The following is a 21,926-nucleotide window of genomic DNA, read 5'->3' on the forward strand; positions in this document are numbered from 1 at the left end:
TCCCAACAAAAAAACTAAATAAGCAGCTTCTCCAGATGTGGCCAGACCAATTAAAGAGATGGTTCCTATGTTTTACCCACAGAGCAGTATTTAATGGCAATACAATGTCTGCAGCACCCTCAAATTTTTCATTCAGTACCTGAGATAAATGACAGCACCCCCTCAATGCGGCACTGCTCACAGTCCTATAACCAGCCCAGGGCTAAGCACTGAGACATACAGGGGGATGAGAGAAATCACACATCCTAGGAGTGGGATGCAGCTTGCTTCATTATTGATGTCTACCATATGACATAAGTACCTGACAGCAAGGTGTTGAGGCCACCGTGATAGTCAACGGAGACCTAATCAATACAGCTCATGTAGTTTAGGGTAAAATTCCTTTTAACAAGCGTAGGGTGAGGCAAATTACACCCTGAACATTACTTACCCTAATGATGGCCTCTGTGCTACCAAACTGACACACAGATGCCTCCCAGAATAGCAGGGCAACACTGAGCATTTTGGGTTAAAAAAATAACATGTCTCTGAATTTGATAAATATCAGTCCCCGAAAGGTTAAGCCCAAAGGCAGAAGAAACTAGGACTTACCTCATTGAGACCATCTGCTGTAGCAATCAAAGTAGTTAGAAACCATTTGCTTGCAAGAGTCCATAGAGAATATCACAAACTAATTGGAGCCAAAATAAATTAGTTTATTTTGTTCTGCATGGCCAAAATCCATCCCACTTAGTTTCACCTATCTAAGTAAAAAAACAGCCTGTTCTAGGTTTTTCTCCATTAACAAAACAGAGGTTTCTCCAAAAGGACATTCAGCACCACCTAAGATCTGATTTGTCCTTTAGGTGTGTCTGTCTCTTGCTAGTGATTATAAAGAAAACCAGGCTACCACAACCACTCTCTTGGCTTATGAACTTCAATTAAACCTCAGGCAGTCTCAGTAAAGAAAGCATGCACAATTTGGGGTTGTACTCATAGGGCTTTCCTCCCTCAAAACCCACCAACAAGACAGCTATGACAAGCAACAGAACATTTGACACTTGTAGCAGGAATTATTGGGGTCCCATTACTGAAGCCCACCCTTACTTCTTCTCACTTCAAGGGATCAAAAATTGCATCTCAGGATCCCTGCTGTGAGAAGCAAACCTTTTATTTTACTGTGACACAACACCAACCCTGAACTGAATGATACACAGGCAGATTGTGTTCTGTATTTCAAGGAGTCCAGTGTCGTGTTTTTCTCATTCATTACCAGCAATCAAGCCATTTGAAAGGAAATAAGAGACGGAGAGCTAAACACGCATTTGGAGAGAGGGAAGATAATCAAGAGAATAAAAGCCTTGTCTCAGATTTTGCATATGATTTCTCAACAATAAGGAACATATAATTCATGTGTAGTACATATAACTAATACACAGTAAATTCAATTTAGAAAGTCAATCACCAATGGAAATTAACTTTGAAGAAAAGGTAATATTAACCCTATTCATAAAAGCAACAAATCCCTCAACAAAAACAACAAAAAACCCACTACAGACATGCATTAGCTTAATATGGATAATACAGAATACAGTATTATCGAACAATGCATGAGGCATGCTATTCTAAAAGATGACTATGTATTTTGACAGATGACTGTATTATGAAGGGTTGATAACACTGACATCTGAGAAACACCAGTAAGGAGAGATGAATCAAATGATATGAGTATGCTCCCTGTTGATACCACAGAACTTGCAAGCCTTATTCTACAGTGACAATCATGAAACAGAAAAGGCAATGAAATGGAAAATTCCTTTAGTAGAAATGCCATAAGATGAACAGAAAGTGAGGTACATTCAAATAAAATGTAGTGTTTTCAAGAAGAGGCATGATCTAATTCTAGATCATACAACCAGAAACTTATTTCATATCCCAAATCTGCTTCAACCTGCTGGTGCTGGACCTCTCAGCAAACAGGTTCTAGAAAGAGAATCTGACTAAACAACTACTGCTACTTCCAAATTAGCAGCCAAAGTGTGTTCATAACACATTCAAAACAAACAAGCCTACACATTACCCAGAAAAATTTCCCATGTTAACAATTCCAGTTTCCAAACCAAATACGCAACAACTAAACCAAAATCACGGTTATCAAAAAGTAACACTTTAAATAACTTATGCTCTGTATGAAACCTAAATTATTGTCTCAGCATATGAAAGTCATCAAGATTGCAGTCACGTAAGCAGAAAACAGTATCGTGTACACCCAACACATTCCAGTTATTTATAGCTATTTTGTAAAGTGTAAAAATAAGTGAAAACATAAATTTTAGCCAGGATCATACTACACGAGGAAACTTGATTTGAGCTAGGACTGTATCTCTTGAGTTAACAGAACAGTAGCTTGTTTGAACCATGCAAGAAGTCTTATTTTTGTCAGAATCATATAGCACTTTCACATGCTATGTAAGAAACATTTTCCAGGGTAAATAAGCATTTACATGATTCCACTAAATTACAAAAAGGCTCAATTTCATCAATAACAGACAGACCTACCCCAGAGTAAAAAACAATGCCTTAGCAAATGGATCAGTAGATTCCTTTCCTTTGTCTTTTATACTACCTCCACAGTATTTCAGAACAAGACATTTTATCATGGTGAAAGAATGTTCTTTGACATCATCCATTGCTGTTATTTTACCTTGGTCTAATTAATTTTTCACTAGGACTTGAGAAGTTTCGCTTTTTTAATTTAACCAGTGCAATGGGAAGTAATAACAACTACCTGCAAAAAAAATCAAACTGTAAATTATGAAAAAAAAAAACATTACGAAAAATAGAAAAACGTACTGAAAGATTGTTGTATGACAGCTGTTGCATGCTTAGTGTGATAAAACTTGGAAGGTATGCACATTTATTTTAGCTAGATTTTGTAAACTGAAATGATGAGCTAAAGTCACGTCACAATTATTCACAAGAAGTTAGAAATTTCAAAGTATTAGTTTGCCATCTATTATTTTATACTAACAAGGTTAAATGCTTCCACTGAACAGAATAAGACTTCCAAGTGCCCAAATGCTTTAGTGTAGAACACCTGCTTCCCTGAAAACTATTTCAGATATGCATCCAAGCAGCCTGAAACATACCTTTGACATACAAAGGGGCATGGCATCCTTTTACAAGCCAATCACACAGGAACAGGTTTTTATGAACAGCTCCACATCCTTACCTTTCTGTAGACAATCATATTTGGAGAACTCTCCTCTGGGTCCACAGTTTCCACATTACTTGGATCAGTGGGTGCTTGGGCCATGGTTGCCTCTCGTTGCTCAGACTGCAAGGACAGGAGCAAAAGTCAGCATCAGCCCAGGCTGCAGGGGTGCATGGTGAGGACAGACAACCACCTCCAAGTCAGGCAAACGAGGATGGTACAGAGGGAACCATGCTGCGGACTTAACCCAGTGCAGGATTTTATCACACTGTGTCAGGCAGTTAAATGCTTTGAACTGATTTATCTAAAGCACGATGCCCGAAGAGCAAAGCCTACCAAGATGCATACAGCTGTGGTTTGGGTCATCCCATGCACACATTTCTGCCCGAGTTCTGATCTTTTATCAAAGCCATCATTCAATAAAAATAAAAATTAAAAGAAAAACAAACCAAAACCAAACCAAAAACCCAATACTTCACACAATTCCTTTCCTTGCTATAAAGCACAAAAAGCTTAGACCCTTCTAGGAGTTTTTGAGGTACCTTCAAATAAAAAGCCAAAGAAGATAAAAAGCTTGCTGTGACACCAAGTGAAACACTCTGGAACCAGCAGGTGCAGCAGACTGACCAGCATGCTGCTGGTTGTCACCTGCAGACATTTGGAGCTGCCCTCTGGTTGTCCCCAACCCTGGGGCAGCACCAGGAGCTGGGGAGGCACTGCGCCTTGCGCATAGTGAGCAGCTTCCCTCCCCTTTGCTCATGATACAGCAGAGAAGAGGCAGCAGGACATAGGCAAACAATCGTGAACACTACTTTTTAACCCAAACTATCTTCTAAAAGCACGGAAGTGCTGCCTTATCTTCTTCTGGTCATGCCAGGCTTGAGGTAAAAATGTAAGTTTAAAAAAAAAAAAAAAAAGTCACAGTGCAGTGAGGACACTAAAACTGTAAATCAAATGTTACATTTTAAATTTTCTCCCATCAGCACATTTGACAAGTCGCATCTTAGGTGAGATGCTGCTGCGGAGCCATGTCATGACCTTAAAGCTGTTTGACAAGCTCAACTTCTCTAACATTGAAAGTACTGAAATTTCCCATCTCAATATATTTTATTAAAAATTGAGACAATAAAAAGCCTAAGTATGTTCACACATGCATAATCTATACATTCATTCCTGAAACACAGTTCAGCACTAAACCACCTCCCCTACTTAAGGAAGAAGATATCTTCCTAGTCCTTTCAGTATCTACTTTTCACATTCTCACAGACGACATAGTGCCCTAGCATATAATACACAGATCCAATTACATGTATAATACAGCCCCAAGCCATTCTAGCTGCCAGTTACTAGCTCCCAAGGATCAGTCAAGTGCCAGAATGAGAGAAGCTCAGACCATTTCCCAGCTCTGTTCTGTCTCAGCAATGAAAAGGCTATTGCTGTAACATGGCATCCTCCACTGGAGCCAGAAGCAACTGAGATATCCCTTTAAGCAAGAGATAATAGAGACTAAGGATAAATCTACATCAGTCCAGACTCCTTCACTACTTTATTTTATAAAGTGCTCGTGTACACACACAAATGTGGACAAAAATGAATATGTATACGCACATAGCAATTTTGAAACTCAGTAATACAGTTCTAGCTCAAATTAAACAATATACATATATATAATCTTTCAAAGGGATATTGAGACCAGTTTAGACACTATTTTGTATTTAAAGGACATCGATTCATTTTAGCTCCTATTAAACTCTCACATCTTCCTATAAACCCAAACACTGCGCTATTTTGCCAGGTCATGAGATAAAAAGGAAACTGAATTCTCTGAGCAAAATTAGATGCAAAAAGTTTGAACAGCACAAATGGGAAAGGGTAAAACATTTTAAAATTATAGCTTCAAATTATTTACACTAATGTGCATTTTCACTGCACTTCTTAGTCATGACCTCAAGGCACTGAAGAATTAGGCTCTAAGTATCATCACTTGATTGAGTGCAGCAGGAACTAGGCTGAGATTCTACATGACTTTCTGAAGGCAATTACAAGGCAGAGTTGAAAGCACATGTCAAGTCTCCCAAGTTTCGGCCTCACTTGCCGTATATAAAGACCAAGTTCTCCTCTCGCACAGTACCCCTAGATTATATACGCACACTTCAAAAGAAAACAATTGCAATTTTGAGCAACACTCATTTAAAGAAGAAATTTCCAATTTCTAATCAAAAAGCTCTCTGCAGCATTACTTAGCTGCACTTCACTTATTGCATTATTCACTTTGAACATCCACATTTACAAATTCTGTTGTTCTTGTTGTACTGTCAGCACACTTGATCTTTTCTGATACTTCAGGATTTTTCGCCACAGCACATCTTGAAGCTTTTCATCTACTGTGGTGCAACAAGACAAACATCTCACACAATATGCAGTAGTGACTGTCACGCTGTTCCCAGTGACATCAAGGGAACCACCAAGTGCCTCTGAAGATCTACCAGATGTAATCAATACAAACTAACCTGTTGGAAGACAGCAATTTGCCAAAGGGCTTCCCACTGGGGCACAGCATCTGGTCCTGGGTTTTCATCAGGAGCAGCAGGAGCAGGTCCACCTTTGCAGAAGTGACAGCTAGACACATGTCACAGGGGACAAGGATGGAGACAAGGTGACATGGCAGGACCAAGGTGCACCTTGGAGCAGAGACAGAAGTGGGCGTGCCCTTCAGGCAGCCCAGGTGCTGCTGGTGCTGGTATGAGGCTCAGCAGGGTGCCCAGACCAGGGTTCCAGCAGGAACCTTGAGGAATTGTCAGGGTTCTGACTGTCATCCAAGTTTCTACTCTTTCTTTTAGACTGCCTTTTTAAAAATCACAAAATCCTTCCTCAGAGAGAATTATTATTGTAGAGAAAATAAGAGAGTGATAAGACATGGGCATGCTCTTGGCTCTTCAAGGTGAAAGCCCAGTGATGCAGGGTCCCTATGGATCCCATGACATCTGTGCTTTTCAACATATGGGAGCTGAGTGGAGCTCAGCATCCAGTGATGCAGGACTTCTTCCCTGCACTCCTGCCTTGCTAAAGCCTGGTTTCAAGCCAATTCACTAAAAGGGCATTCTCACTAAAGATCATGGCACTGACTTAACACCCAGAGAACACAGTCAAACTGCTGGTTACATGGCAGCAACACCTTGACTGAAAAGAATCATCAGCACAGCCCCAAGGGAGCACTGCTTCACAGCTAGTCTACCTGGAGCCTGAATCAGGGATATCACCAGGACGCTTCCCAACCTGGTGCACTCAACAGACTACTACCCACTGCTGATCTTCCAGACAAGTGGGGAGGAAGCTGCATCCCGCAGTCTGAGGGGAATGAAGAAAGATTTCAAGGCCTTGGGACGGTTGGTGAAAGAGTCTGGGGTGCAAGTTATTTTCTCTTCCCTCCTTCCATTTTTGGGTGATGACGTGGGATGGAATAGAAGAATTCAGTCCATAAATTATTGGCTACAAGACTGGTGCTACAGGCAGGGCTTTGGATTCTTTGATAACAGCTGTTTTTATAAGACACCAGTCCAGACAGTGATACATGGGAAAGGTTTATCTTACAGGGGCAAAAGGATGCTGGGGCAGAAATTAGCAGGGCTCATTTGGAGAGCTTTAAACTAGATTTGAAGGGGGATGGGGTTGTAGCTGGGCTTGCACCAGTGGGGCAGCAGCTTAGAACTGATAAAAACCAGGAGGCCTCCCATCCCCCTATGTTGAAATCAGTGTGCTCAGCTCGCTCTCTGAAATGCCTGTACACCAGTGCACAGAGCACGGGAATGAGCAGGAGGAGTTAAAAACCTGTGTTTCATCAGGCAATTATGATCTGGTGGCAATTATAGAGACATGGTGGCACAGCACACATGACTGGAATGTGGTCATAGATGGCTATGTCATTCTCAGGAACAACAGGTCAGCAAGGCAAGGTGGTGGAGTTGCTCTTTACATGAGAGAGCAACTGCAACGTATTGAGCACTGTCCAGGGGCAGATGAGGAGCGACTTGAGAGTCTGTGGGTGAGAATTAAGGGGCAGGGTGGCAGGGGTGATACTGTTATGGGTGTCTATTACAGGCCACCAGATCAGGGTAAGGAAGTTGACAAGGCCTTCTACAGGCAGCTGAGAGCAGCCTCACAATTACAGGCCCTGGCTATGGTGGGGGATTTTAACTACCCTGATGTTTGCTAGAAGGACTACTCAGCCAGCCAGCCACAGTCTAGGAGGTTCTTCCAGCGCATTGATGATAACTTCCTGATCCAAATGGTGGATGAGCCAACTAGGAGAGGAACACAGCTGGATCTCATTCTCACTAACAAGGAGGGTCTGGTTGAAGCAGTAAAGGTTGAGGGCTGCCCTGGTTGCAGCGACCATGAGATGGTGGAGTTCAGAATCTCACGTGATAGGAACAGAATAGCAAGCAGAATCACAACCCTGGACTTCAGCAGGGCAAAGTTTGGCCTTTTCAAGCAATTGCTAGGGGAAATCCTGTGGGAAAGGGTACGTGAAGGTAAAGGAGCCCAAGATAGTTGGTTAGAATTCAAGGACTGCTTCTTCCAAGCTCAAGATGAGAGCATCCCGACATGTAGGAAGTCAAAGAAGGGAGCCAGGAGACCTGCTTGGTTAAACAGGGAACTGCTGGGCAGGCTCAAGTGGAAGAGGAGAGTTTATAGACCATGGAAGGAGGGGCTGGCCACTTGGGAAGAATATAAGGCTGTTGTCAGAGGATGTAGGGAGGCAACTAGGAAAGCTAAGGCCTCCTTGGAATTAAACCTGGCGAGGGGGGTCAAGGACCACAGAAAGAGCTTCTTCGAATACATGGCAGATAAAACTAACACTAGAGGCAATGTAGGCCCACTGATGAATGAGGTGGATGCCCTGGTGACAGAAGATACAGAGAAGGCAGAGTTACTGAATGCTGCCTTTGTCTCTGTCAATTCTGCCGGAGGCTGACCTGAAGAGCCCCGTACCCCTGAGGCTCCAGAAGAAGGTAAGAAAATGGAGGAGTTTGCCTTGGTTGATGAGGATTGGGTTAGGGACCAATTAAGCAATCTAGACATTCATAAATCCATGGGTCCAGATGGGATGCACCCGCAGGTGCTAAGTGAGCTGGCTGAAGTCATTGCTAGGCCACTCTCCATCATCTTTTCTACATCATGGGAAATAGGAGAGGTGCCTGAGGACTGGAAGAAAGCAAATGTCACTCCAGTCTTCAAAAAGGGCAAGGAGGAGGACCTGGGTAACTATAGACTGGTCAGCCTCACCTCCATCCCTGGGAAAGTGATGGAACAACTTATCTTTGGTGCCATCTCAAGGAATATCAAGGATAAGAGGGTCACTAGGGGCAGTCAACAAGGCTTCACCAAGGAGAAGTCATGCTTAACCTCATAGCCTTTTATGAGGACATAACCAAGTGGTTAGATTATGGCAAAGCAGTGGATGTAGTCTGTCTTGATTTCAGTAAAGCATCTGACATAGTCTCCCACAGCATCCTTGCTGCTAAACTGAGGAAGTGGGGTCTGGACAATCAGGTAGTGAGGTGGACTGTGAACTGGCTGAAGGGAAGAAGCCAGAGAGTTGTGGTCAATGGGGCAGAGTCTAGTTGGAGGCCTGTATCTAGTGGAGTGCCTCAAGGGTCGGTACTGGGACCAGTACTATTCAATATATTCATCAAGGACTTGGATGAGGGACTAGAGTGCACTGTCAGCAAGTTTGCTGATGACACCAAGCTGGGAGGAGTGGCTGACATGGCAGAAGGCTGTGCTGCCATCCAGGGAGACCTGGACAGGCTGGAGAGTTGGGCGGGGAAAAATTTAATGAAATATAACAAGGGCAAGCGTAGAGTCTTGTATCTAGGCAGGAACAACCCCAGGTTCCAGTATAAGTCGGGGAACGACCTGTTAGAGAGCAGTGTAGGGGAAAGGGACCTGGTGGTCCTGGTGGACAGCAGGATGACCATGAGCCAGCACTGGGCCCTTGTGGCCAAGAAGGCCAATGGCATCCTGGGGTGCATTAGAAGGGGGGTGGTTAGTAGGTCGAAAGGGGTTCTCCTTCCCCTCTACTCTGCCCTGGTGAGACTGCATCTGGAATATTGTGTGCAGTTCCAGGCCCCTCAGTTCAAGAAGGACAGGGAACTGCTGGAGAGAGTCCAGCGCAAGGCAACGAAGATGATGAAGGGAGTGGAGCATCTCCCTTATGAGGAAAGGCTGAGGGAGCTGGGTCTCCAGCTTGGAGAAGAGGAGATTGAGAGGTGACCTCATTAATGTTTATAAGTATATAAAGGGTGAGTGCCACGAGGATGGAGCCAGGTGCTTCTGGGTGACAACCAACAGTAGGACAAGGGGCAATGGGTACAAACTGGAACACAAGAGGTTCCACTTAAATGTGAGAATAAACTTCTTCACAGTGAGGGTGACTGAACACTGGAACAGGCTGCCCAGGGAGGTTATGGAGTCTCCTACACTGGAGACATTCAAAACCTGCCTGGACACATTCCTGTGTAACCTTATCTAGGTGTTCCTGCTCCAGCAGGGGGATTAGACTAGATGATCTTTTGAGGTCCCTTCCAATCCCTAACATTCTGTGATCTCTGTCTGGGGACAGGCCACCAGGGAGGAGGGTAGAGAGGCCGGAGCTCCAGTGATGCAGGCTACCTGCTGCAAACACAAATGAAACTGCTCATGGTCAAAGTCCAGGATTTTTTTATCCTAAAATTATGTTAACATGTTGTATTTGCAACCCTCTAATTAATATAATGGTATGTAGAAGTGCCCATCTGACTTGCATAGTTCTCTGTTAAAAAACAAAGCAACAAAAAACTGTAGCCTGGCATGAAAGAATCACAAGACTAATTTTTCAAGGGATCCTATCGACACCTATTCTTTCTGCACACTTTTTTTCCTCACTGCCAGCCCAGTCTTCTCAAGATGAAAGCAGAAAGTCAACCCTACATCACTACACATGGTAGAAACAGAATCTGCCTCTGAACTTTTCTCTAAGCACATGTGCAATGCATCAGCCAGAAGATAATCCAGCTTGGTCTTATATGAACATTTCAGCTACAAAGGGATGAGAAGGGTGAAAGCAAACATTTTATTTAGGTTTTTTTTTAAAAAAAAAAAGTATTCACACACAGCCTCTAGTCAAAAGCCTCACCAGTTACCACGGGAAGAGTACTGTCAGCTCCTTACTCCTACATTTATCACATTACCAGTGGCTAATTCATACCACCCTGCATCCACACCCCAGCAATCTAAATCCAAATGCATATCTGCAAAAAATAAATGGTCCTTAAATTCCAACTTCTAGGTTCAAAAGATGCTGCTTAGCCACAGCTGTTTTCTGACAATAGCCATGCTTGCAGTCATCCAGAGTTCTCAGCAGCAAAAGTGATAAAAACTGAAAACCATTTGTGCTAGCTGTTCTCTCACTCTGCCATATACAAGGAGCAAATCAGCAGTCTTCAGTTTCTTGTTTATGAATAAGATGGCCTATTAAGCTTTGAAAAATACTCCCAAAAATATGCTAAAAAGAGAGGGTACATTTACCTCTCATCATTTTTTTCCTTTTTATATTTTATTATTTATTATAGAACAGTTCTGCTTTTTTTCTGAGAAACACAAGCACACTGGACTAGATAGGCAGCTGCCAGCAAAATGCACTGAAACACTGTAAGAGTTCTATCTCTGTCTTATCTGATCGAGCTCCTCAAACTCTCCCAAAAAAACAGAAGCTGCAAAGATTTATGGCTCACATATGTTACAAAAGGATCAGTGGACTCCTTTAAACAGGAATAACCAATTAAAACAATGCTCTGAAAAGTAGGGAAACCATTCTTTTCCACAGCTCACCTCTCCAGCATTTCTGATGTTGAAGTTTACTAATAAAATTTCAAAAGACAACAACCTTTACATTTTCATGCATAAAAACGGCCAGTATTTAATCTCTGTGTGCATGGAAATTCAATGAAAAGAGGTAAGCAGCAAATGAAAATATTGCCATTAATGTTCCCAAATACTTTGATTACTGTAAGAAAATACTACTGTAAATAAAACCTATGCAAGAAAACTCTTATAGGCACAGAAACCCAAGTGCTTCATAGAAGTTACCCCACACAGAAGTCCTTATAAACTCTGGGGTTTACAATTAATGGAGAAAGACAGAAGACAGATGAAGAAATTCTGCAAAACAAACTTTTTTTTTTAAACACCACCTGGATTTAACAACCCAATACAAGGGTCATATTTGAATTCTTAACCTGCATTTTAGCAAGTTAACAACTTCATAAGCAAAATGTCACAGTGCAAAACATTTCTTGCACTTCAGAAATAAAAATGACATAGTTTGTTATATTACGCAAAAAATTTATCTCAGAAAACAGAATCTACTACATGAATTCCCATGTAGGTATCTACCACTACCACACAGCTGAAATACAATTTTGGGTGACAATCAGTGGAAATTACCTTTATGCTATAATATGCAGTTAGACTATTTCAAGGGCAGTTTATAACTGACATGTAGTGCTAATGTCAAATCATAAGAGATTTAGAGCTTCAGCATGCAATCAGAGTAAAATATTATTTCATGTCATTCATATCTAGTTAATTTTTTTTTTTTAACTAGTGAAATACATCTAAACTACATGACTTGTCACATGCCTGAGAAATCATACAACCACACACCTTGCTGAACTGGTAATTACCTAGTAGGAAAAATCACTGCCTGGTCATGTTATTAAGGTGACAGGAGTGGGGGGGAGGGAAACGAAAAAAAAAAAACACAACACACACACAAAAATCACTTATTCTGAATTCAGTTAGTCTCCACTAATATTAAGTTGCTCTTTCATATCGATTAGAGAAGTCTCTCCAGAATTGCACTGGGAAGAAAGAAACTTATATTCACATTTCTCTCCTGGTTAACATTACTTCATGAAACAAGGACCTAGGCATGCCAAGCAAGGTGTGTATACTAGAGGACAGCATACAGTGTACTAGAGGATCCCCAGGTCCAACCAGGGCTATACTCTGCTTATAACTGGTGTGGCTCAGTCAGAGCATTGGACAATTCACCTCTGCTCCTCCTTCAGAAGTAAACCTGTACGACTAGTGAAATAACTTCCCAAAGAGGAACTGATACAACATCTACCTGAATCAGGCAACAATCAGGAAGACTAGAGCAGAGATAAAACTCCAGCATCTCCTCCAGCACTCTTACTGGTAGGGAGGGGGAAATGTTGCTATTACACATGGCACTGCTGGCCACCGTGCTCAGCAGAACATTACTGTACAGAAACACATTCCTCTCCTCAACCAGACAGGAGGACATAAGGGCTAGTGAAATAGGGGCTGGGCATTCCCACTTCGGGAGACACATCACAGTTACCAGGGACAGACTGAAGGGTCTCGTGCCACTGGATCCCACGGCCCTGCTCCCCTTTGTGGAGGAGCAACAAATGGAGTCTGCTTTCCATCAGTGAAATATAGCTCCAAAGCATCTAAAAATCATTCCAATGACTCCTGTGGACATCAAATCGTTACTGAAGTTACTTTTCAAACACTTTCTCAGTGGAGGATAATCCCAGGCCTTCCACCCCTTCTTGCAAGTGCCGAGTGCTGCAGTACTATCAACAATACTCAGTCTGTTGCCTTTTTTTAAGGAACAAAGTATAAACACTTCCAAGCAACTGCACTTAATGTTCAAACTTTTGCCAAACTAATTCTTCTTTGTTTGTGAGAAAGCAGTTTTGTTTATACCAAGAGAATTCATGGATTCTAAAGGACCCCATTCCTCCTCTCTCTGAGGTACCAGCTCACAGGGAGCCCCATGCTGAAGTACTGCAGCCCAACACTTCTCTCAATCTGTAACCAGTAGGACAGACAACGGGTGCACATCTAGGCATGGAAACAGCACAAACTCTCTTGCCTCACCCTGATAAGAGCAGGAAGGACGGACCTAATTTCAGGACACTCCCTTTTCCTTCTCTTCAAAGAAACTGGGATCCTGATGAAGATTAGATTTCCAATTTCTATGCCTCTTACAAGACATTTCCTAAAGGTGCAGTCCCCTTCCATATGTGTAACTGCTTTCTGTGAAAACCTTCCTACAGGTATGACTACATTTCCATACTGTAGTATCACAGTATCACAGTATGTTTGGGATTGGAAGGGACCTAGAAAGATCATCTAGTCCAATCCCCCTGCTGGAGCAGGAACGCCTAGGTGAGGTCGCACAGGAACATGTCCAGGCAGGTTTTGAATGTCTCCAGGGAAGGAGACTCCATAACCTCCCTGGGCAGCCTGTTCCAGTGCTCTGTCACCCTCACTGAGAAGAAGTTTTTTCTCAAATTTAAGTGGAACGTCTTGTGTTCCAGCTTGATCCCATTACCTCTTGTCCTATCATTGTTTGCCACTGAGAAGAGCCTGGCTCCATCCTCATGGCACTCACCCTTTATATATTTATAAACATTAATAAGGTCACCCCTCAGTCTCCTCTTCTCCAAACTAAAGAGACCCAGCTCCCTCAGCCTTTCTTCATAAGGGAGGTGCTCCACTCCCTTAATCATCTTTGTTGCCCTACACTGGACCCTCTCCAGCAGTTCCAGCAGTAGGTCAGTGAGGAGACTCTAGGCTCCTGATCACCCACACTGATTAATTGCTAGTTTGCTCCCAGGTTCACTTTTCTAAAGTTCCAAACCAGTATGTGGGCATAGGCCTGAGAACACAGCTCTCCCCCATCACCACTTGCTCCAAGGAGTCAGCATGGATGACCTTACACAGGGTTTGCCTTCTCTACTTCTTTGCCATTCCTCCAGCAGTTCCCCAATAGGGTCTGCAACCCCATACAGCCTCCCAAAGTGTCCCAAGTCACATCATGCATAACTTCATTCTTCTGATGGGCTGCAGGACAATCTCACATTTTTAAACACTATAACTGGGGGGGGAAAAAAAAAAAAAAAAAAAAAAAACCTAACAACTACACATAATTGTCATTGTATCTTCAGGCCACAGAGATACCATCTGATGGCTAGAAGAGACTCCTCTAGCCAAGGATATGCACTATGGACATAGCCACCTTTCAAACGGAACTAGCTCTCAGACATGTGACAATCCAAGCCACTTGGCTTCCTGCAGGTAGACACAGTCCACAAGTTTAAACTCAGCCCACTGTGTAATCTAATGTGAGCAGCTGATTTCTGCAGGTACTCCTCTCCAATCACTCGCTGTTCCCAATTACATATGTCCTTTAATAAAATGTGCAAATATTCATGGCATGGCAGTCTGAGCAGAACATTGCTAACTAGGGATCAACAAGGCCTTGTACCACCTCCAAAAAAAGGCTCTCTCCATGGTCTTGAGCAATTTTCTCTCCATCTGTGGTAGTACTCACCCAGTCACAAAGCTGCATAACAGCAGACACTAAGGATGGAGAATTCCAGTTGTTCCAGTTGTGTTAGTCACAGGTGATCTGTGTCAGTCACCTGGCAGATGATCAGACTGCTTCTTGAGAAACCATGGAAGTTGGTTACTTTCCTCAAGGAGCCACACCCCATTGTGATTCTACATATTTCTACATCTGCATATATTTGTAGCTATTTTACAATGCTGAAAATACTGCCTGCAACTGGATGTTACATCCAGGGTGGAAGCCAAGATAAAGTACATTTCTTGGCATGTGACACTGACTAGGTCCTGAGTTCCCTGATGCCTAATTAGAGGCTGCTTTTTTTTTTCTAGAGAGAGAGAGAGAAATATGCACTACCTGTTTTCTGGTCTGTCCACCCAGAGTGTGCTGAAAGTATTGCTGATTTAAAAGGAAGACCTTTCCCACTTTCAGAGTTTTCAATCTGTTACTCACAGATGATAAACAAGGAGAGCAAGGCAACCAAAGGAAAAAACGGAATGGGGATGGGTGGTAGCAAGTATTGACATATGAATTGCTTATTAACAAGGCAAATTTTTCCCTTTATGAAATCAATTGTTAAAAAGGGCACTTGCATGCCAAATTTACTTTTAATGGACCAGCATAATGTTATAACCAGGAAGAAACTGTTTCCAACACATTTACTCTTCTTCCAAAAAATTCAGAACAAAATGTAGTCTCCAGCCGTAATCAATCTACCTTCCGATAATACTGCTGTGAGTGCAAGGGCTCTTGGAAATGCTCTGAGCCAACATGTTAATACCAAGGATAGCTACAGAGAACGTAACAGTAAATATATGCTGAATAGTTAATTGAAACAAGTGACAGCACTATACAAATTCAGAAATGCAAAGAGAGAGATATAGCCCAACTTTGAACTTCATCTGACTTGGTGATCCCAAACTACTGCAGTATTTCTGAAGTGCTATCAGTCTGCAAAGAACAGTTGCTAACAAGAGAGCTGAAGCTGTATTTTGTTGGTTTGCAACAATGCCAACTTACTGGCCAGAATCATTCCCTGTGGAAAACGAGTAACTGCACTGAAAATAGAGAGCTTGAGGGTAGAATTCTAATCCCTCCTTCAATAAAAATCTTCTTCAAAAAATCATGTTCCTTGGATCAGTTAAGCTGTGCTAAGAGCAGCCTGCCTGTGAAGCTGGTCCACCAAATACATCATCTCTGAAAGTACCTTGTACTTTATGCACCATAGAAAATACTAACTGCAACTACAGAAAGCTACTTCTGGGACTGCATTTCTGTTTTACACTGTATTGAATAAGTTGAAAACAACTGAATAAAGTTGATTCAAAGAGAAAACTGAATCAGAAGAAGCACAAACTAATTGATGCTCTAATAGAGGCTGACAAGAAAATCAAAACATTAAAATTTAAGAAATACAGGCCTCAGTATCTGTTAGATTCCAAATTCAGAATTACTCCACCTAAACTCCTTGTTCCAAACAGAGCTTGCCAAAATAAAGCTCAAATTGTCTAATGCAAGTTGATATAACAACCAATTCACCCCTGCATTGATCAGTGACTGCAGAATCTCATTTAAAACACCCCAAGGTGCTGAGAGTCCTTGCTGGTTGTGCATTCTCAAGAGAATGGAAAACTGCAAGTACTCTGCAATCAAATATAATGGGAAATTTACTACCCAAAAGCACAGCTGCTATTGAAGATGTGGCACCATGCAATACCCCGGTGCAACGGAACACAACTGGTTGTATGCCACGTACTTCAATGACATGATGCAATGTATTAATACTACGATTTCACTGTCCTGCTGTTTATCACAACAACACACAGCCTTTTCAAATGCAAATTACATCCTAATCACTTCAGTAACTGCCATGTAAAAAAGAATCTAAGCCACTCCCAAATTGGCTAGCTCAAGTTCACACACCCACACAGTTCAGCAGTCTACAAATCCCGCTGCAGTGGTTCATCTACCCTGAACTCCACAATGTCATAACTGGACTACTATAAATACAAATATATGCTACGTACATTATAAATACTCATATACTTTACTACCACTGCTGCTATACTATAATATTTATATAAAGACATTTCCTTTAATTGAACTAATACATGTCTGTGCCAATCTACACTAGTGAAGGCATCATCTAAAACTAGTCACTCATCTGTGACAGAGGCAAATATTTTCTTTCACAAAATGATAAACTAAATCACAGTGAAATTAAGTGACTTCCCACACTCACATAATGGATGACAGAGCAATAAATTAAACATATAAGCCCTGACTTTTAAACCATTAGCTATCCTTTGCTCAATACACATTCCCATAGCATAGTAGGTCTGTAGTAATCAATTTGAGGAGCTTTTAATTAGCCTGTGAATCTTTCACCTCTGATGCCAGGCTCCATACGCACAGTGAAAAACATGAAATATTGTCCCTTTCCACTGGGATGATGTTTGTAAAATGTAATTGAAGATTCCAGGAAAAAATACAGCACTCATTCCTCTCCACTGCCTACAGAGGTAAAATGCAGCACCTGTGCCATACTCTGTGGATGTTCAGCCTATGAGCAGATAGCCGTTTCCATCATGACCATGCAGAGAGCTCCTGAGACATCAAAATGTCAGAACCTTATTGCTCACTGAAATTTTAATCCACCCCTCTTTCTCCGTCTCTCCACATTCTTTGCTACCAGCTACAGAGATGTTAAAAAATAGTATGAGATCTGATGCAACACAAGTGGGTAGCAGCAATCTCTCTTGACTCCACAATCTTTCTAGGGCTTGACAACCAATTGAGAAAATACAAATTAGCTCCTCTTTCTTGCTCTTCTTCATAGATAGAGCACAGCAGCAGCAATTAGCTTATTCCCCAGTCACCACAATAAGTTGTTACTCCAGCTAGAAACACTAACTGAAATAATGATAAAGTCTTTTCATTGTAAAATGTATATAGATTAAGAAAACGCTGTGGATTTACTAAAATTAATATCATCCTTCAAAAAATTTAAAAGTCACTATATCACTAAAGGAAAATTGTAATCAAACACAGTTTAGAACTTTCATAATACATCTATTATTACCTTTTCAAGGCTATGAAGATAGGCCAAATTTTCCAAAATACTTAAGACTGCATGCACACTAGCCACCTCTAAACCCCAAAAAATCCACCACCACACAAGCAGTGCTTTGACAGTTGCTACACAGAAAGTTAAGAGATAAAGAATGGAGGCAGAAATTTGCAGGAAAAAAAAAATAGAGATGTAGGAACATAATTTAGTTCAGAATATGAAGACACATGTTCAACTATAAGTAAGAGTTCAAAGATGGAAAGAGGAAATTTTGTAGCCTAAGGAAGTCAAATGTGTAACTCCACAGGAACCAAGTGACTGACTCATCCAGATGCTTCTGAAAACCCAAGGTGGTGTCCACCACCACCAACAGGCACCCCAGCATTTCTGAAATGTGCTTGGCCAGTACAGCTCTGGTGGGCTTTTCTCTCAAATGCAGACAGAGCCACAAGCATTCAGGGTTAAAAGTACCACTACACCTTCAGTAATAACACAGAGCCACAATATCTCACATCTGATTTGACATGTCAGATGGCAGAGTGCTGTCTGATGCCACCTTGATGACAGCAGTTAAAGACTGACAAGAAGAAATACCCAAATCATCAAAGTAATATTCTTATTATACCCAGCTTTTCTTTGTCATTATAATGCTGTGGTATGAATTGACACAGATAATAATGCAGTTGGGAAGAAGCTGAGAAGAGTCCCAAGAGGAACCAGGAGCATTTCGGTTCTAATGACTAGATACAATATTTGTACCACAAAACAGTCCAGAGCTGCTCAGTGAAGTGGACCTGTTTATTCACACAATCTCCCCTCTTGAGAGCCTCGGTGTGCTTGCAGACACACAACAGAAGCTCCAGGTGATGAGCACACAGAACACAAGACTGCAATCATAAGGGCAAAATTGCAGTCTCATAACATCAAACATAGGAAGAGGAGCTCACCATCCTTTTATTTCCATTATGGCGCTTGAACCACGGCACTCAAAGATTCAAAAGTTTCACCACAGACTAACACAGTATCCTAACGTACCATGTTAAGAAGACACAATGCAGCTCTTTTGTCTTCCTGCTACTCCACATACAGCAGCTTCTTTTTTTTCCTTGCCATCTGCTAGTTTGCTGCAGTCTGCTGGGACAGAACTGCCCTCTCCTTTTCTCTTGCTCTTGGCTGCTCAAAGGGACAACGGATCCTAGCATTTCCAGTCCATACACTCAGCTTTCCTCCAGCTGCCTCAGAAACATTAACCAGCGCAGAGTTACTCTGTGAACAAACAGGACCCTCTGCTCAGCTCTCCCGTACCAGTGTGCTCCACCAGAATTACATGCTAGACAATTAAACACTTCATAAGGGGTTCATAAGAGGTAATTGCTGCCTTAAGAGGACACACCCTCAGGTGTCATTGATTAAAACAGTTATCTGCCCTACCTGCATCGCAGGAACCATCAGAGAGAAACTAAGGCAAGCAGTGTTGACAATGACTAGATGCAATTTCTTATTATGCCTCTTCTTAGAAGGGAAGGGTAATAAGAAGAAACCAGAAACATCAGTCAGGTGAACAGCAACCTTCAAACACTTATTATTATAAACTTCAGTATACAGTGTGTAGCAAATAACTATTTTTCCTTCTGATCACTACTACAGTTCAAAAAGGAAAAAAATAAGGGCTATCTAAACTCCACCACACTTGTAACCAGTTAGGAAAGAAACTGGAATGTTCCCCACTAATTATTTTATGCGTCAGCTCATTAGAAAAAGGAACAGCTCATCTAAAAATAATGTCAATATTGTCTGAATCTAAACAGTTTCTTCAGTATTTAACACACCCTTTCAAGCAATGAACATTATTATTCTGTGTTTGTAACCATGTGTCCCCAAGTCAATAACTGCTCTTGAACACCTGACCTCTTTTTAAAGCAGATTTACAAGGAAGTATAGCGAAAGTGTTCCCAGTCAGCTGGTGATAAAGTATTATGGATCATAACCACACAGCAGTTGCTAGTTCTTCCGAGCTGCAAGATTAGGATAAATCTAGTATTCAGGGAAGAGAAGAAAAATAAAATTTAACAAAAAAGTATGATAGTGATAGCAAATACACAACCTTCCACTTCAAAATAAATCCAAATCAACCTTGGAGAATATTCAAAATTATATCAAATGCCTTAAATCCCCAAAGCTTTGAACCTCTTTCACTGTGTTCTTCAGCAGGCAATTACAAATAACACAATACCTTTACCAAGCACTTTCCACACTCGCAGCTCTCAAAGCACTTCCCACAGAAACACACAAACGAAACGTAGATTGCTTTGGGGTGGGAAGCCACTAATATACAGCATAACGCACCAGCACAAAGGTGAGTTTTACAGTCTTGCTTTATTTATCAAAGGCTGGTTTTCCTGCTTTCTGATCCCTACACCCTGGCAGTCAACAAACAAAAAACAATCAAGAGCAATTATGCATATCCATAATCTTTAATTTCAGGGAAGCTTTCGGAAGCGCCACACTGCTCTGTAGCACGCAGGCTACACTGGGGATGCCGCTCAGTCAAGCCCCTTGCAGGGGGCTCAGAGAAGCCTCGACTCACCCAGGCAACCAGGCGAGGTCGGCGTGCGGCAGCGGGAGGAGAGCCGGTGCAGGCGGGACAAACCCGCGGGTGCCGGCAGCTCCTCGGAGCGGCAGTCCCGGTTGCTGTTATGTCTGCGCCCCACAAGCGGCAGCGTGCCGCTAGCTATACAAAATCTGCATCTCCCTCGGAAAAAAATACTTGAAGCTCCTTCGCGGGCCCCACAACCTATTCCTCTATTTACGCCGTCGCAGCTAGCGACTAAGGAGATGCTTTTAGTGTCACAGGAGATTAAGGCTCCGGGAGCAGAGTACCTGGCAGCTTTACTCTCTCGCACCGATCTGCCCTCATGCAAACGCACTTTGTCGGCGGAGGAAAGTGTATTATTGCTATACACCACCGAAACGAAACAGTTTCCAAGTTTTCCCACAGGGCATCAGTTCCCCTTTCAAGCTGTACCCCAGCGCTTGCTCCCCCTTCTCCTTCCCCGAGGCCTCGCCCCGAAAAGCTCTGCACTTCCAGGTCACAACTTGCCCTGTGTCCCCACCGAGCGCCGGCTCCCCGGGCACAGCCCCTGTACCTGCTGAGACGCCGCGTCCCCTGAACCCCCGCCGAGCCCCAAAAGGAGAGGGCACCCCCGTACCGCCGCGACAGGGCCCGGGCGCCTCCAGCTCCCTGGGCCGTGACCTGAGGCCGGGCCCCCTTCCCCAGGGTCCCCACGGGAGGACGAGCCGCAGCCGCGGTGTGTTCGGGGTGGGGGGGGACCGCACGGCCCGGAAAGGAGTACAGCCGCCCCCGCCTGCTCAGCGGTGCGGAACAGTATATACACAGACATATACACACCTATGTGACACACGCACCGCCTTGCACCTGTCCGCTACTACAAACTCAGAGAAAACTCCCCACTCGGGGCCGCCCAGGCAGCTCCCCTCCCCCCGGGCCAGGGCTTAGGGCGCCGCTGTCCGCGGTGGGACCGGCAGGGACACGCCGTGAGCGCAGAGCTGAGCAGCAACCGTTCCGCCAAACAAATGCAGATAGAAAGGGAAATAACAGCGCCGGGCGCAGCCCCTGCCCCAACCTTGCGTGCAGCCCACTCGCATTACCTTAACAACCGCGCCGCCGCCGTCCCCTGCCGCCCCCCGCCTCGCCTCTCCTCAGGGACGGTGGGGAGCCCGCACCATGGCGTGAGCCTGCGGGCGGGGCCGGCGCTTTCACCGAGGCTCTTCCCCGCGCCTCTTCCAAAATCTCTTGCTCTCCTCAGCGCCCCTCAGGCTGCGGCGGGGACGGCGGCGCAGGCGACGCTGCCACTGGAGTGCCGCGGGCACACCACACCGCTCCCCTCACCCGCGCCCCGGCCGTCCCGCGCTGCCGCCGCCCGACCCTCCGCCGAGCCCGCGCCGGGCGGGCGGGGGCGGTGGCCCGGGCGGGGCCGCGGGGGCGGTGACGGCTCCGGCTCCGGCTCCGGCCCCGCTGCAGCAGCGCCCGCTGCGGGCAGCCCGGGCACACCTCCCCCGCCCGGCGCCGGGGAAACCGCGCTCCCCCCTGTCGCCCTTTGCCGGTGACATGGGGAAAAGTTCAGCCCTTCAGCCCCCCCATCCCGTCGCCTCCACTGCGTCTGGGCGACTTGATGCAGCTCAGAAGCAAGGGAAGGAGCCAAGGACAGGCCTTA

General features: G+C 43.8%; 1 protein-coding gene across 6 annotated transcripts in view; it reads right to left on the minus strand.

Moving 5' to 3' along the window:
* The window catches only part of RGS6 (regulator of G protein signaling 6), a 288,794-nt gene extending 267,151 nt beyond the window's left edge, over positions 1-21,643 (minus strand). For all 6 annotated transcript variants that reach the window (XM_065839141.2, XM_071809267.1, XM_071809268.1 and 3 more), the window contains exons 1-2: positions 21,361-21,643; positions 3,212-3,316 (exon numbers count right to left, since the gene is read on the minus strand). In XM_065839141.2, the coding sequence (XP_065695213.1) occupies positions 3,212-3,295 (84 nt within the window). In that variant the 5' untranslated portion in view covers positions 3,296-3,316; positions 21,361-21,643. The remainder of the gene's footprint in view (positions 1-3,211; positions 3,317-21,360) is intronic.
* Positions 21,644-21,926: the final 283 nt, after the last annotated feature.

The sequence above is a fragment of the Patagioenas fasciata genome, chromosome 5, assembly GCF_037038585.1.
Source record: "Patagioenas fasciata isolate bPatFas1 chromosome 5, bPatFas1.hap1, whole genome shotgun sequence".
Classification (NCBI taxonomy): Eukaryota; Metazoa; Chordata; class Aves; order Columbiformes; family Columbidae; genus Patagioenas; species Patagioenas fasciata.